Genomic DNA, 14,966 nt, shown 5'->3' with positions numbered 1-14,966 from the left:
TGTTTTCATAGCTATGAGAAAGATACAACAACATCCACACTGCTGAAACACGGAATAGCAAGGCGGCTACCCCCAGCTGTTTCAAACGTTTGTTTGGAGTCTCCTCCTGATCGGTGAGTTTTAGCCTCAGATAGAGCTGTCCTCATGATATTAGTCATGTTTAAACCTGCCATTTGAGATCAGCGTTTGAGGAGATGACAGTAAATATTGCAGATTTCATCAAATCACAATAGGGAAAAACGAGAAGTACAAGTAAAGGACATCAACTACATTTTCACTAAGAAATGTATGATACAGTAGTGAGGATATAGTAATAATAATAACAATAATAATAATAATAATAATAATAATAATAATAATAATAAAAACCTACAATTTGGGTTCAATACACATTACTGTAGGTATTAACCACACCTTAGTGTGTGATAGCAGCATAGAGCATTGTAGATAAACTGTTGTTTGTGAAGTGGCCATGAAAGGAATTGAAAAAGTTTGTCTTATACTTCTTGTCTATTTTACAGGGATGATGATGATGATGATGATGAGCCAGAATAGTGGACTTGGACAGCAGCAGTGCTCCAGAGCAGCTGTTCAACAGCTGGATGAAAGGTTTTTAAAGTTTATTGACATACTGTGTTCAAATATTTCTCATGTTAAAAATATAAACACTCTTTATTCTTGCTCCTCATTTGTGTCATGTCATACATCTTTTGTTTGTTTTTCTTTGCAGTATGTCTTAACTGGGGCTGGATGAAGAGGACATCAATGCAGATAACTTCAACGATATCCATAATTCAGTGTGAGTTTATGTGTGAACTGCGAAGATCATAATTTTTTTAATAACTTTCTGTTTTTGTCTGTAAAAATAACCTTTCTAGTCAGTTGTACTCACTAACACTTTTAAAGACACAACTCAGCAGAGGGCTCGTTGAGTCAGCACATGACACTACTGTATGAGTTATGGTTACATTGACAGAAAATATATAGCATCAATAGTCCTTTAATGGCTTGCATTTATCTGGTGGAGCAATTTTTGACACTCCAAACTAGTGATGATTTTTTCATACTTTTTTAAAGGGAAAATGTAAATGACAAAAGAAAAATGCTGTGAAATAAAGACTAATTATAAATTGAGTAAATGCCAATAGGGAAGACCAGGGCTGGTTGTCACACCTTTTACTCTGGTGTGAATTGCTCATCATCAAAACATCTCTCAGTTGTCATTCCTACATTAAATGGAAGCTTAAAGCCTTGGCTTGAAATGTGTATCCCTTTTATTTTTCTACTTATTCCAACAAAGTGGTAATTAAGCCTCAAAGACACTGACACATTGTGACAAGTGACCCCATGGCGGGGTTGGCTGTCACAGGGTGTGGGGTTGGTTGTCCCAATAGTTATCAATGGGGTTTCAGGAAAAAAATACAAGTATTTTAAAACAATAAGTAAATGTTTATTTTTTAAGCTAGGAACACCATTTTCTTTTAAATGAATACTTAAATTATTTATAAATGCCCCTTGTCTTTTAAACATGAATCTGAACCAGGTGATTATTTGTTTGAGTAACAAGAAGTGAACTTTAAATAACAGTGCTGAAAAAGCCTGTATCAAAAACATAAACATTTCACCAACACAATATGACTGTTACATCAACATTAAAATGGGCGTGTGTGTGTGTGTGTGTGTGTGTGTGTGTGTGTGTGTGTGTGTGTGTGTGCGCATAATAAGAACACCTGAGAACATATGTACAATAGCATGTTTGCCATGCTGACTGTATTTTCGTATTTTTCGTTGTACTTATTGCAATGACAAATGAAGTTATATTCTATTCTATTTCTGAACTAATTTCCCTATTGAAAAATATGACCAGAAGCATACAAGTAACTTGACAAATGTATGCTCCTGGATTGCCAGGAACACAATCTTTGTGAGTCCATTTCCGGCAGACAACACATTGGAGCCATACTTTCTTGGACCAGCTATTGGTGTAAGGCTTGTTAGATGTGTGATAACCAACCCCCTGAGAAGTGAGACAACCATCCCCAACCAACCTTAAAAAAAACATGTGGTAGCTAGCTTAAAATGTATGTCAAAAACATTTACCACATGGTTTTAGCTAGCAAGTTAAAAGCTGTCTCAAATAAAATCTATAACCTTAGGGTTATTAATATGTGTTTGATTTTTAAATTACTAACTACCTTCAAGCTTTGAAAACAAAAACAATGCCAACATAAAAAATTACTCTGACCCTTAAAAATCACATGATCTCTCCTCACCTCAGTGTGTTGTGTTTTATCAATAACCAGTGCAAAAGAGTTCTCATAATCCGCTCTATTTGACCAACTTTCTCCCTCTCATACTGCTATTCTCTGTCTCAGCAGCTGTGTCGCCAGTTCCTCCTGTTCCTTTAGAAAGCGTGTATATCCCAGTACGCCATGGTCAAAAAGGGTGTACATGTCCACACTTTTTCCTGACAGGTTTTGGCTTGATAGATCCCAAATCTGGCAGAGAAAAGTGCGTATGCACAAAACGGGGGAAGGAGCGTGTAAAAAAAACATGTATGCACAATGATAAATGAGGGCCCTGGTTTAAACACCTTTTTTGATGCAACTCCAACATATCACACCTAACTTTGTACTCTTCATTTTTCAGACCATGAGCATTTTGAAATATTTCAAATCAGCAGGAGGGAGAGTTACAGCTGATTCTGTTAGAGGGACAGAGAGTGAGGAGCAGGAGAATGACACAGGGGCAGCAGAGGAGGCAGGTGAGTTTGACAGCTGAGAAAGGGGAAGTTGGTCAGCGTAGTTGACAACGTATTGCTGTATGACAGGGATGTCCAACTCGTGCCATGGAGGGCCAAGAGGCCGCAGGTTTTCTTTCCAACCAAGAACTCCACCAGCTGATTCCACTGATTACCTCACCTTCAAGCAGAGAGCAGGGGCTAATCAGTGGAATCAGCTGGTGGAGTTCTTGGTTGGAAAGAAAACCTGCAGCCTCTTGGCCCTCCATGGCACGAGTTGGACATCCCTGCTGTATGAGAAAACTGGCAAACTTCACATGCTGTAAGGGCGATACATCCTGCTCAAAAACGTACACACATTAAAACTGCCGATGGTCAGAGACTCTCCCATCACAGTCTCCTAAAATCCTGCGGAAACACTGAACGGTGCTCAGCAGGACCTCCGGGCAAGAAAAGGCGTGCCGCAGGACCTCTGGCAAAGAGCTGTGCGCGGCAGGACCTCCAGGGGGATAGCAGGGCTGGGTAGGACCCCAGAGGGAAGAGCTGTGCTCAGGAGCATGGAGTGGTTGGTGCCCTGCTGGTTGCAGGGTCGGGTTGGTGGTCCTTGCTGGCCGTGGGGGACCACCACGCCTCTACTGGGGGCCTCCTCGGGTGTCTGGAAAAATGGCAAGTCTGGTCCCCTCCCAGGGAGACCAACTCTGGCCCTTTACAGTCCACGCAGGCCCAAGGAAAAATGATTGAAAATAAGACATTTTGGAAAAAAAATCTATAGAATTCAAAAAATCTGCTGGGTCCTTTCGAGTTGGTTCATTCTGTCGTGAATCTCAGGGGGAAAAACAAAAAACAAAAGAGGAGGACCCAATCGCAGATTTCAACTAAAATACTTTTACTGTAACTAAAGTCCAAAATCAGAGTAAATCCAAAAACTCAAAACCAGAGAAATAAAACCAAAAACAACAAAAAAACTCCCAAGAGGAAATCCAAGAAACAGGGAACACACAAGACATGAGGTAACCGCAGACAGCATCAGCAAACAATGAACCAACAAAGAACAAAGAAAACAGAGACTTTATACACTGAGGGGTAATCAACCACAAGGGAAACACCAGGAGAACCAAACCAAAACCACAAGACGCACAAACTGAAGACAAAAACAAGAGACACTGAACATTCAACAAGAATGACTAAGATAAACACAGAGACACAGGACAAACATAGAAAAAAAAAACTAGAAAAACATGAACCAAAAAGCCATACTATGACATGTATACGGGAGTCAGCCAAGCTGTCAGCTGATCTGCACTAATAATGACAACTAAGCTGTTGGAGCTTGACGTTTTGGCCTGCCTGAAATAACGCTACGCTTGATGAAATTTATAACAGGAATTAGTGGATAATTAGATAGTAAGCAAAGGCAAGTGTGATCTTAATGGCTGGGTAACTTAGAAGGTTAAATGCTACTATTTTACCAACCATTGTGTGTTTAAAAAAATAAAGATGTTTCATACGTCATGTAATAATGACTAGTCATTATTATGTGAAACACATACTCATCAATACATTACAGCAGTTAAGTTAATCATTGGTCTACATTATCTGTATACATGCTGATTCTTAAGAGGAAGTGGTACGTCACAGTTTGCACAGTAAAAGTCTATGTCCAGGAAAATAACACTGTTTTAATAAATTCATGGTAAGACACAGAAAACTACACTGTAAGACTCTAGGACTTACACTGTAAGATGCAAGTTGAACTACCTCTTAGATACTGCAATATGTCATGGTACATGTGTGAGAGTTACCCCAACAGTTGAGGAGACTACACATCAAGACATGGAAAAGTCAACTTTAAGACTTCAAGACACAAGTGTAACTACTACACAGGTTCTGCGAAATGACGTGTACATTTCGGAAAGTTACCCTAAAAGTTGAGGAAACTACACTGTAAGAGACAGGAAACTACACTGTAAGACCCGGGCCGTATTATAAAGTGCTACTGTTGTTTTTGCTCTATTGGGAGGTGTATAGCATGTTGAGTGTACTGAATAGGAGTTTGGTGTGACAGAGTAATGTAAATTTCTGTGTGTGTTCAGTTTATCAGACAGAAGGAACTTAAGCTAGGTTAGCACAATGTAAATGGAAAGCATGACCGACACAACAAAGCTTGCATCACTCGGCATGACAAATGACAAAGAGAGTTAAAATTAATTAGGAGATGTGTTGAGTCATTGTTAATTTCACAGTGTTTTTATAAAGTTACCTGTCAGCAAGCTCCACCCACTCCTGTACTGTAGCCTGGCTGTACGTTACAGAAAAAACAGGTGTGTGATCTGAAGACTGAATGGAGTCAGAGCTCCGTGTAGTGGACAAACGGCACAAAAACATCATTCTGTGTGACTCCCAAACTTACCAACATTTACTTTTTTATGAGATATTGAGAATATATCTGTGTTTAATCAGCTAAACTGTAGCAGATAATGATTATTTTGAAAAGGGCAGAAAAGGCCCTACGAAGCAGACTTAAAGGGATAGTTCAGTTTTTTTGAAGTGGGGTTGTATGAGCTCTATGTGACCACTAAGGACATTAGATACAGTAGAAATTTGTCTCCTCTCCCTCAGTAAGACACAAAATGTAATCGATGGTGACGAGGAAATCGACGCTAACAGGGAGAGATGGTACCAAATTCAAAGGCTATTTTCTCTGCCTACAAGAACTAAAATCAAAAAGTAATACCACAGTTTAAGAGTACGCTGCATCAAATGTTTTTTAAGTGCATTAAGTCTTCGGAAATATAAACATTTATCCGGACCTAACTAACTGGTCATGTGTCTTTCTGCGCAGCGCTAGTGCGCTCCGTCCCCCCTCCTCCTTTCAGCTGTAGGGAATGTAAACAAGCTATGCTTCGGACGCCGGTTGTAGCCTCGTGTAAGTTTGTTTTTGTTTTTGTTGGATCTTTTGTTTGTTCTCTAAGGATTGTGAGGCAGCGCAGGAAATTCAAAATAAGTGACTATGACAGTGACGATGAAGGTCCATTCACTTTGGAACCAAAAGGATACCTGCATGAACCGAAGTAGCTACACAGAAGAGGAGCTGCTACAGATGGCAACTGAAAGGAATACAGAGGAAACATCCCAGACACTGGACATCAAGATGCTGAGTGTTACTGCTGCCACGACTGTTGTTGTTGTTGTTGTTGCTGTTACAGGACACTCCAGAATTCAGAAGAGCAGGGAAATCTGTGTGATGAGTTATACAGACGGCTTGAGAGCCAGCAGTGTCCTCAGACAAATCCTGAAGTGTGTCTGTAACCAAGTTCCACTCGTGACAGCAGTAACACTCAGCATCCGTGGGCATTGAGTCACAGCTCAGACATTTACACCACTGAGTATTTCCGACTCTATCTTGAGGTCCAGTGTCCCCGAATGTTTCCTCTGTAATCCTTTCAGTCGCCATCTGTAGCAGCTCTTCTTCTGTGTACTCCGGTTCATACAGGTATCCTTTTGGTTCCAAAGTGAATGAAACTTCATCGCTGCTGTCATAGTCACTCATTTTGAATTTCCTACGCTGCCTCACAATCCTTAGAGTACAAACAAAAGAATTACAATACTTGATCAAACTTACACGAGGCTACAACCGGCGTCCGAAGCATAGCTTGTTTACATTCCCTACAGTTGAAAGGAGGAGGGGGGACGGAGCGCACTAGTGCTGTGCAGAAGGATACATGACCAGTTAATTAGGTCCAGATAAATGTTTATATTTCTGAAGACTTAATGCACTTAAAAAATATTTGATGTAGCGTACTCTTAAACTGTGGTATTACTTTTTGATTTTAGTTCCTGTAGGCAGAGAAAATAGCCTTTGAATCTGCTACGGTCTGTCCCTGTTAGCGTCGATTTCCTCGTCACCATTGATTACAGTTTGTGTCTTACTGAGGGAGAGGAGACACCTTTCTACTGTATCTAATGTCCTTAGTGGTCACATAGAGCTCATACAACCCCACTTCAAAAAAACTGAACTATCCCTTCAAGGGTGAAATTTCATGCACAGTTTAACCACTGCACCACCATGAAATTTCATGTTTGTTTTCCCTGTGCATGAGTGGGTTTTCTCAAGGTGATCCATATTCTCTCCAGTCTAAAAACATGCTCCGAAGGTTAACTGCTCACTCTAAGATGCCTGTAAGTGTGTTTGTGTGTGTGTGTGTGTGTGTGTATAAATGTTCTTATTCATTAGGTTCTCTTTTTAGAGGCAAGCTGTTAACTAGATTTTTATATTTACCAGACTCACATTATTTAGGCTTACAGGGGTAAAATGACTCTGTAAACACACTAATCACAATACTCACTGCACACACCAAACACACAAACACACGCCAACGCAGTTCATCTATCACAAGTTTACATGTGGCGTCGCTGTAGAGTGTGACGGAAGGCACAGAAGAGCTCTGCTCTTATGCAACAAATAGGCTAAGGAGAGACACACACAGACACACACACACAAACACACACACACTGATTTACTGCCAATTTTACAGGCTCGAGCACACTGTTGCTGACAGAAAGGCATGTACTGTTACTGTATGTGTTTGTGTGTGTGTGTGTGTGTGTGTGTGTGTGTGTGTGTGTGTGTGTGTGTGTGTGTTTATGTGTGTACATGTAAGTAGTGGGGAGGAATGTGGAAGGCATTTAACTGGCAGCTCTGCAGTGTCAGCCTGCTCATTTCCTGAGTCTTACAGAACCATTTCTCTAACACACACACACACACACACACACACACACACACACACACACACACACACACACACACACACACACACACACACACAGGGAAAAGTTAAGAAGCAGACACATACTCCATGCTGGGGAGCATTTATGTCCAGACTCATAAAAAAAACAGTGTCCACTCACCCAGGCTCTTACTATGGCTCGGCCTCCGTCTTGTTGGAGATCCTCCCACGCCACTCTGTCCTCCATCTCTAGCTGTTGAACCCTCGCTCAGGGTCTGCCTGGTTCCTGGAGGTCTCGTGCCTGTTACTGGAGGAGCTGGGGCTGGTCCTGTGGTCCCCTTACTGCCTTGCTGTCTCGCGTTGGGCCCCAGCTTACTTGAGACTTTCTGCAGGAAGAGCTGACGTTTAGTGACAGCATCCCAGCCCAGGGGCCCCGGCTCGGAGCTGCGCACCGAGACCATGGTGTTTGCCATTCCCTCTCCAGAGTCAGAAATGTAGAATGGGGGAAGTCAAGGAGGCGGTGAAGGAGCAGAGGGGAGGAGTGAGGAAAAGAGAGTGTTAAGACAGAGGGGGAGGAGGAATAAAGAGAGAGAAGGAAAAAGAGGAGGGAGGGAAAACTGGGAGTGTGCTGCAGCAACACAAGGGGTAAGAAAAAAGTTGCTATTGTGTAGTACATTCCCCCAGAGGATCCCAGCTCCGAGCAGACCAATTTTCTGTGCGTGTGTGTGTCACCCCCACCCCCACATGTTCCTCCCCCTATATAAAACACCAGCACACATGGATAGAGTTTGTGGCCAAGAGCCTGCTGTCTGTTTCAGACCGTCTTCCGAGGTAAGCTTACAGAAAGTGTCACTGCTCTGCAGAGGTCACAGTTCAGTTCACTCCCTCCTAATTATAGTAGAACATAAAGCTACTGAAGTGAAGGCTGTAATAAAGGTAGAAAAATTGGTTCAACACGTTGACTAAAGAGAAAACACAATGAAATCTTTTTTTTTTTGCGCTCCTGTGTGTGTCTCATGTGTAACAATGGTTGCGTTGTTTACACACAAGATTTCTTCTGTTAGCAGCCTGTAGCATGTTGATGCTAACCCATGCTGGGGCCGGTGTTCTCTGTGAGCTGAGGAGAAGAAGGTGAAGACAGCATGCCGGGATTGTGCTGTGAGCTAAGAAGAAACAATGTGGATCAGTCCTTTCATCCATTGTAACAGTGAAAATAAAATATATCAGGTGCATTTCCTTGCAGCGAATGGGTTGAAATGCCACCAGTTGCAGAAAATGTAAAAATGTAAAATAAAATGCACAAAAGCAGTGCATGACAGCTGAAAATGTACAACGTGTGAAATAATAAATTGCATTAGGTTGTGAAACAAAGCTAAGAATGAGAATTGTGAAATGAAATTACAAAAATCTGCTAAAACATTTTGCCTTTACACTTGAAACAAAGAAGGTGCAGTAAAACAGTAGCCCCTACTACCCTCTGCTGTCTGTGACCGCAGCAGTGACTGGTGTAAAGATAATAAATATAGCTGCAGGCAGCAATATCGAGCCCTCGCCCTTTGACCCATGTGTCCCCGTCTGGGCATGTCCTGGCCCCCACATGTGCAGCAAAATGTGGCTCAGCAAAAAGCTGTGTGTATTGATGAGGTGTGTTCCCTTTAGCAACAGTGGCGGCTGCTTCCAGCTTCAGTCAAGGCGGGGAAGCTAACTTTTTTCCGGCCTACATTAAAAATTTGTTTATTAAAGCGTCAATTCTGCCCTCCATCCCTTTTAGGAAAATGATCTGTGACCCTGTCGTACCAACCAGGTGTTTTTTCCAGGGATTTTACCAGTGTTCTCTCAACGCTCATCGTTTTTTAACATAGGTAAACTCGCTGGGGATCGATAAAGCCTCAGAATCTGAGAAAATGCTCCAGTGGAGGGTTATATTTAAAGATCACTGACTGGCTCATTTCACTGTCAATCAAAGAGGAATTTGGCCTCAGACAGATCATCTGATCACCATGATTTATGAATGTTTTACTGTACATGTTTTACTGAATACATCAACTTCTGTAAAGACAATATCATACCATCAAAGACTGTACTCCGTTTCTCCAATAACAAACCCTGGATCACAAGTGACATCAAGGATATCCTCAATCAGAAAAAGGAAGCCTTTAGAGATGGCGACAAAGAACGGCTCAAACTGGTGCAAAAAGTGCTAAAGAGGAGATTAAGGGAGGCTAAGGTGAAATATAAAAAGAACATTGAGAGAAAATTACAAAATAATAACATGCGCGAGGTGTGGAGAGGAATCAATAACATCTCTGGTTATAACACAAAGACAAGGCAGCCAATTGTGGGTGATGTTGAACGTGCAAATGAATTCAACCAGTTTTTCAACAAGTTTGACACAGCGACCACTTCCTCTTCTACTGCTGCTCCTTCTACACATCTGTGTCTCTCCACCACTCCTGCTACATCCCCTCTTACACCTGTGCCTCTTCCACCGTCACCGTCTGTCACAGCTTTAGGAGTGAGGTTAGAGTTAGGAAGACTGTGCTCAGGGAAGGCTGCTGGTCCAGATGGTGTGTGTCCAAGACTGCTTAAGGACTGCGCTGCCCAATTGTGTGAAACCCTTCAGAGGATCTTCAACCTGAGTCTACAGTTGGGTCAGGTCCCGGCTCTGTGGAAAACATCTTGTATTGTACCGGTACCAAAACTCAAATGCCCAGCAGAACTTAACGACTACAGACCAGTTGCCCTCACCTCACATGTTATGAAAACCTTTGAGAGGCTGCTTTTACGTCTGTTGAGACTTGAGGTCAAAGACACACTAGAACCTCTGCAGTTTGCATATAGAAATCATATTGGAGTGGATGATGCAGTTACATACATGCTCCACCGTGCCCTGTGCTATCTCGAAGAACCTGGCACCTATGTAAGAATTATGCTCTTTGATTTTTCAAGTGCATTTAACACCATCCAGCCCATGATACTGAGAGATAAGCTCAAAGACATAGGAGTGAACCCATCCTTTGTCTCCTGGATCACAGACTATCTCACAGAGAGGCCACAGTTTGTCAGGTTGGGAAACTGCGTCTATGCGTCATGAGCAGTACGGGGGCTCCACAAGGAACTGTTCTGGCTCCATTCCTATTCACACTTTATACTGCAGACTTCAAATACAACTCTGAGTCCTGCCACATCCAAAAATACTCCGATGACACTGCTATTGTGGCGTGTATCCAAAATGGACAGGAATCTGAATACAGGGATCTGATAAAAGCTTTCTGTGACTGGAGTCATAGAAATTGTCTCCTACTTAACACCTCAAAAACAAAGGAAATGATTGTGGATTTCCGAAAGTCTGGGCTCTGCCATCAGCCAGTTAACATCCATGGGGTGGACGTGGAGGTGGTGCCAACCTACAAATATCTTGGTGTACATCTGGACAACAAGTTGGACTGGTCCCTTAATACAGATGCACTCTTTAAGAAGGGGCAGAGCCGTCTCTTTTTTTTAAGGAAGCTCAGATCTATTGATGTCTGTGGAAAGCTGCTGCAGATGTTTTATCAGTCCGTGGTAGCCAGTGCTTTGTTTTATGGTGCAGTCTGCTGGGGAAACAGTTTAAAGGGATAGTTCAGTTTTTTTGAAGTGGGGTTGTATGAGCTCCATGTGACCACTAAGGACATTAGATACAGTAGAAAGGTGTCTCCTCTCCCTCAGTAAGACACAAACTTTAATCGATGGTGACGAGGAAATAGGCGCTAACAGGGAGAGATGGTACCAAATTCAAAGGCTATTTTCTCTGCCTATAAGAACTCAAATCAAAAAGTAATACCACAGTTTAAGAGTACGCTACATCAAATATTTTTTAAGTGCATTAAGTCTTCGGAAATATAAACATTTATCCGGACCTAACTAACTGGTCATGTGTCCTTCTGCGCAGCGCTAGTGCGCTCCGTCCCCCCTCCTCCTTTCAGCTGTAGGGAATGTAAACAAGCTATGCTTCTGAACTATCCCTTTAAAGCAGAAGGACAAAAGGCGACTGGAAAAACTGGTGAAGAGAGCTAGTTCTGTGGTTGGATCCAGTTTGGACTCACTGGGGGCTGTGGTGGAAAGGTATACACAGAAGAAAGTGGAGGCCATCATTCGTCACACTGATCACCCACTTCACACCATCCTTGACCAGAAAAACAGCAGCAGTGGACGACTCATCTCTCTGCGCTGCAGGACTGAGAGATACCGAAGATCGTTCCTCCCTGCAGCCATCAGAGTCTTTAATTCTTTAATCTTTGGAGGATTAGCCCAAACTACATGAATTTCCATTCAGAGATGAATTAAGTATTTCATCTATCTATCTATCTATCTATCTATCTATCTATCTATCTATCTATCTATCTATCTATATTCCAGCTGGTAAAAGTGATGCCACCGCCACCTCGTGTGAATGAACTTGGATGCATATCTAAGTACAGTTGTGTCAATGTACACACATGTAGCCCAACGAAAAATAAATAATAAAAAGTACAATGCAAACCAGAACCTTAAAAACATTACCCCCCTCCCCCCGCACCACTTTCCCAAACAAAGTGAGAGCATGGACCCAAAATACTCACATGGAAGTTGCCAGCCCATATGAACTGTTGAACTAAAGCTAAGCTAATATTGAAACCTCAGGGCTCCCTCTCAAGCAATAAAAACAAAAAAGCAAACTGTAACAGTCATGAAAATGTCCATGCCTCATAGAGCAAGCCACATACCAGAAAATGCCCAGTCAGGTGGATGAATAGCCAATGTTCAAATCAAAGTCTCCACAAATGCCTCAGCTTCCCGCGGCGACAAAAACATCTTGTCCAAATCACTGTGGGTTACACCCAGCTTCGCCGGGTAAACGAAGCCTGACCTTCCACCAGCATCCCGTATCTTCCTACGGACACCATCAAAAGCTTGTCGCTCCTTCATCACCTCCGCCGGGTAATCGGAACTGCCTTGCCGTTGTGGTGAAGAGGAAATTGTTGACGGGCCAGCTGCAGTGTCTTCTCCTTCACCTGGAAGTGATGGATCCGGGCGATCATTACGTGCAGGCGTGCGTCTTTACCAGAGGCCACTCTTCCCACACGGTAAGCACTATCAATTTAAGTGGCTTGGTGAAGTTACCTGCACCTAGGAGCTCAGGGACAAACTCCGTCACAAACTCCGTGGGGCGACTGTTCTCAATCTTTTCTGGGGGACCAACAATCTTGATATTTTGGCACCTGGAGCAATCCTCGAGGTCTATCACCTTCAGGCGGAGAGCAGTGTTTTCTGCTTGCATTTCTGTGCATGTCTGCTCCAAGGTGGAAAGGCGGCGGCCGTAATCAGAGCTGGCTTCCTCTATTTCTTAAACACAATTCCCGAGAGACGACAGAGAAGCTTGGGTGGTTGCAAGAGATGCTTCTAATATGTCAAACCGGTCAGACATCTTTTTGCTCATATTCTCTATTGCAGAGAGCATGTTTACCGTTTGGGTTTCGTTTCTTGGCTCCGTGGCTGCAGCGGCATGCTCATCCTGCTCCGAGGGCAGCTCATCATCATTCGGGGCTTTATCCGTCCTCTTGCCACGGTCCGCTTTTGGCTTTGTCATGTTAAGTCATTTAGGAGTATAAAATTGAACAAAAAAGTCTGCAAATACTCCCAAAAATTTACTTTTTGACTGAAATAATTAGGACTTGAGAGCAGCCTGGGTGAAACGCATCTATTCCATATGGTGCTCACTAGCACCCCCTGTAAATGAATGTCTTTTGAAATGAAATAGTCAACTTCTTCGCATACAAGTCATGTTAATATAATATTGCGAGTAGTGAAATAATCATTTTCACAGTAAATCCTGCAATCAATACAGCTTCCTTTAAAGGGTTAAAGTTTGATTCGGCATCGTCTGAATGTTCTCTGCAGAGACTTAAGTATGGACATGAGAGCCCATTAAAAACTGATGACAGCATCTTTTTATGTATTTATTTATTAAATTAAACCAATACAGGAAACACATTTTTTTGTACGGAAAAACCAGCTGAAAGCTCGCTCTGCTGCTCTTTTTCACAGTAATGCATTTTACAGATTGGCGGAAGAACATACTTGGTGTCATATCAATTTCAATAATGTGAATATTGATCTGAAAACAACCCTTTTCTCTTTCTGAAAATGTTTTGCACTCATAGGATCAAATTATTTTCCGCCACAGACAGATTTCCCTCACTGCACCGCACTGCCCACTGACATGAAGCTTGCCTAAGTGAACTCAAACCTGGATTGAGATTTGAGTTTTCCTGACACCCACGTTTAAATTGATTAATGTCGATCTGTGCGTTGAGATGAGCGTACACTAGAGGATGACGTTTTTCAGGAATTCCTGTGGGTCACGTGATTCCCACAGGAATCCCGCAGGATGGGAGTCATTATTTTTATCAATCCCGTGATTGGGACGGGACGGGAAAAAAAAACAGCGGGAGCGGGAGCGACATTTATTGATGATGAGGCATACCTCCCTCAGCCCAGACAGGGTTACTTTAACACTAAGACACCGCTAAATAAGGCTCTAGTTCTAATTGTGTCGTAAAACGGCATTACCTCTGCTGCAGAGCCACAGCTGGCTACGAGGTGCTCGCCGCTTAGTGTATCAGTCTGCGTGAGGCGTGCCAGATATAAACAAACGCAGGTAGTCTGCCAGGACGAAGAGACACGATGAGAACTAGAGCTTTGTTTAGCGGTGTCTTTGTGTGAAAGTAATGCGCTGAAAAATCTCTAAATAAAGCGTGAATGCAGACCGATATCAGATTTTTTCGGTGGGAGTCCGTTTATTTGTGTTTTTGGTCAAGTAAAATATGTCCCAGTCTGAGTGCAGAGGAAACCTGCAGAGGAGCAGGGAGGGGGTGTTTGGTGCGAGCGCTCTGGGCTTCTGCTGCACAAAAACACTGATATATATTAGTGGTGGAACTTGATGAAAAAAATTAATCAAATTTATTATGCCAATTAATTAATCGTAATTATCACATTTTAATCGCATCAATATTCAACATCAGAAGCAACACTTTTCAATTCAAACAGATTTTGGTAGAAGACTAAATCATTGAATATTCTCATACACAAGTTTAAACAACAAAATCCTTTTTATTTTGTTCAGAAGATGTTTTTTTGAGGACACTACTTTCAAGTACATTCATCAGCCGTTATGTGCTAAATAGTGCTGTCAAGAGATTCAAAAATAATCTTATTAATTACAGGATTTGTAATTAATTGATCTAATTAATCACATTTTAATCTTATATCTGTTTAAAGTCTGGCTCACACTACAGGATTCTTGCCCCGATTTAACCCAGATTCTGTCCTCCCGACAATCTGGGAAGAAATCTGGTCGGGGACTAAAATCTGCCCCGACGTTCGGCCAAGATTATCTTCTAGTGTGAGCGGTTCACAGATGAATCTTTAGCCCCACGATTGTCTCACACACTCGTCGGAGCTGCCTCGATAATTTTCAA

The 14,966-nt window shown here is 42.3% G+C and overlaps 1 protein-coding gene across 2 annotated transcripts in view; it reads right to left on the bottom strand.

Moving 5' to 3' along the window:
- LOC141803530 (microtubule-associated tumor suppressor 1 homolog A-like) overlaps positions 1 to 14,966 on the bottom strand; it is a 146,302-nt gene that overhangs the window by 75,935 nt on the left and 55,401 nt on the right. For both annotated transcript variants that reach the window (XM_074687636.1, XM_074687644.1), the window contains exon 3: positions 7,649 to 7,853. In XM_074687636.1, the coding sequence (XP_074543737.1) occupies positions 7,649 to 7,853 (205 nt within the window). The remainder of the gene's footprint in view (positions 1 to 7,648; positions 7,854 to 14,966) is intronic.

This window comes from Halichoeres trimaculatus, unplaced genomic scaffold, assembly GCF_033239565.1.
Source record: "Halichoeres trimaculatus isolate MK-OKI-2021-1 unplaced genomic scaffold, fHalTri1.1 fHalTri1_scaffold_2, whole genome shotgun sequence".
In the NCBI taxonomy this organism is placed as follows: domain Eukaryota; kingdom Metazoa; phylum Chordata; class Actinopteri; order Labriformes; family Labridae; genus Halichoeres; species Halichoeres trimaculatus.
The sequence above is the reverse complement of the archived record's forward strand: the minus strand, read 5'-3'. Positions and strand labels throughout refer to the sequence as shown.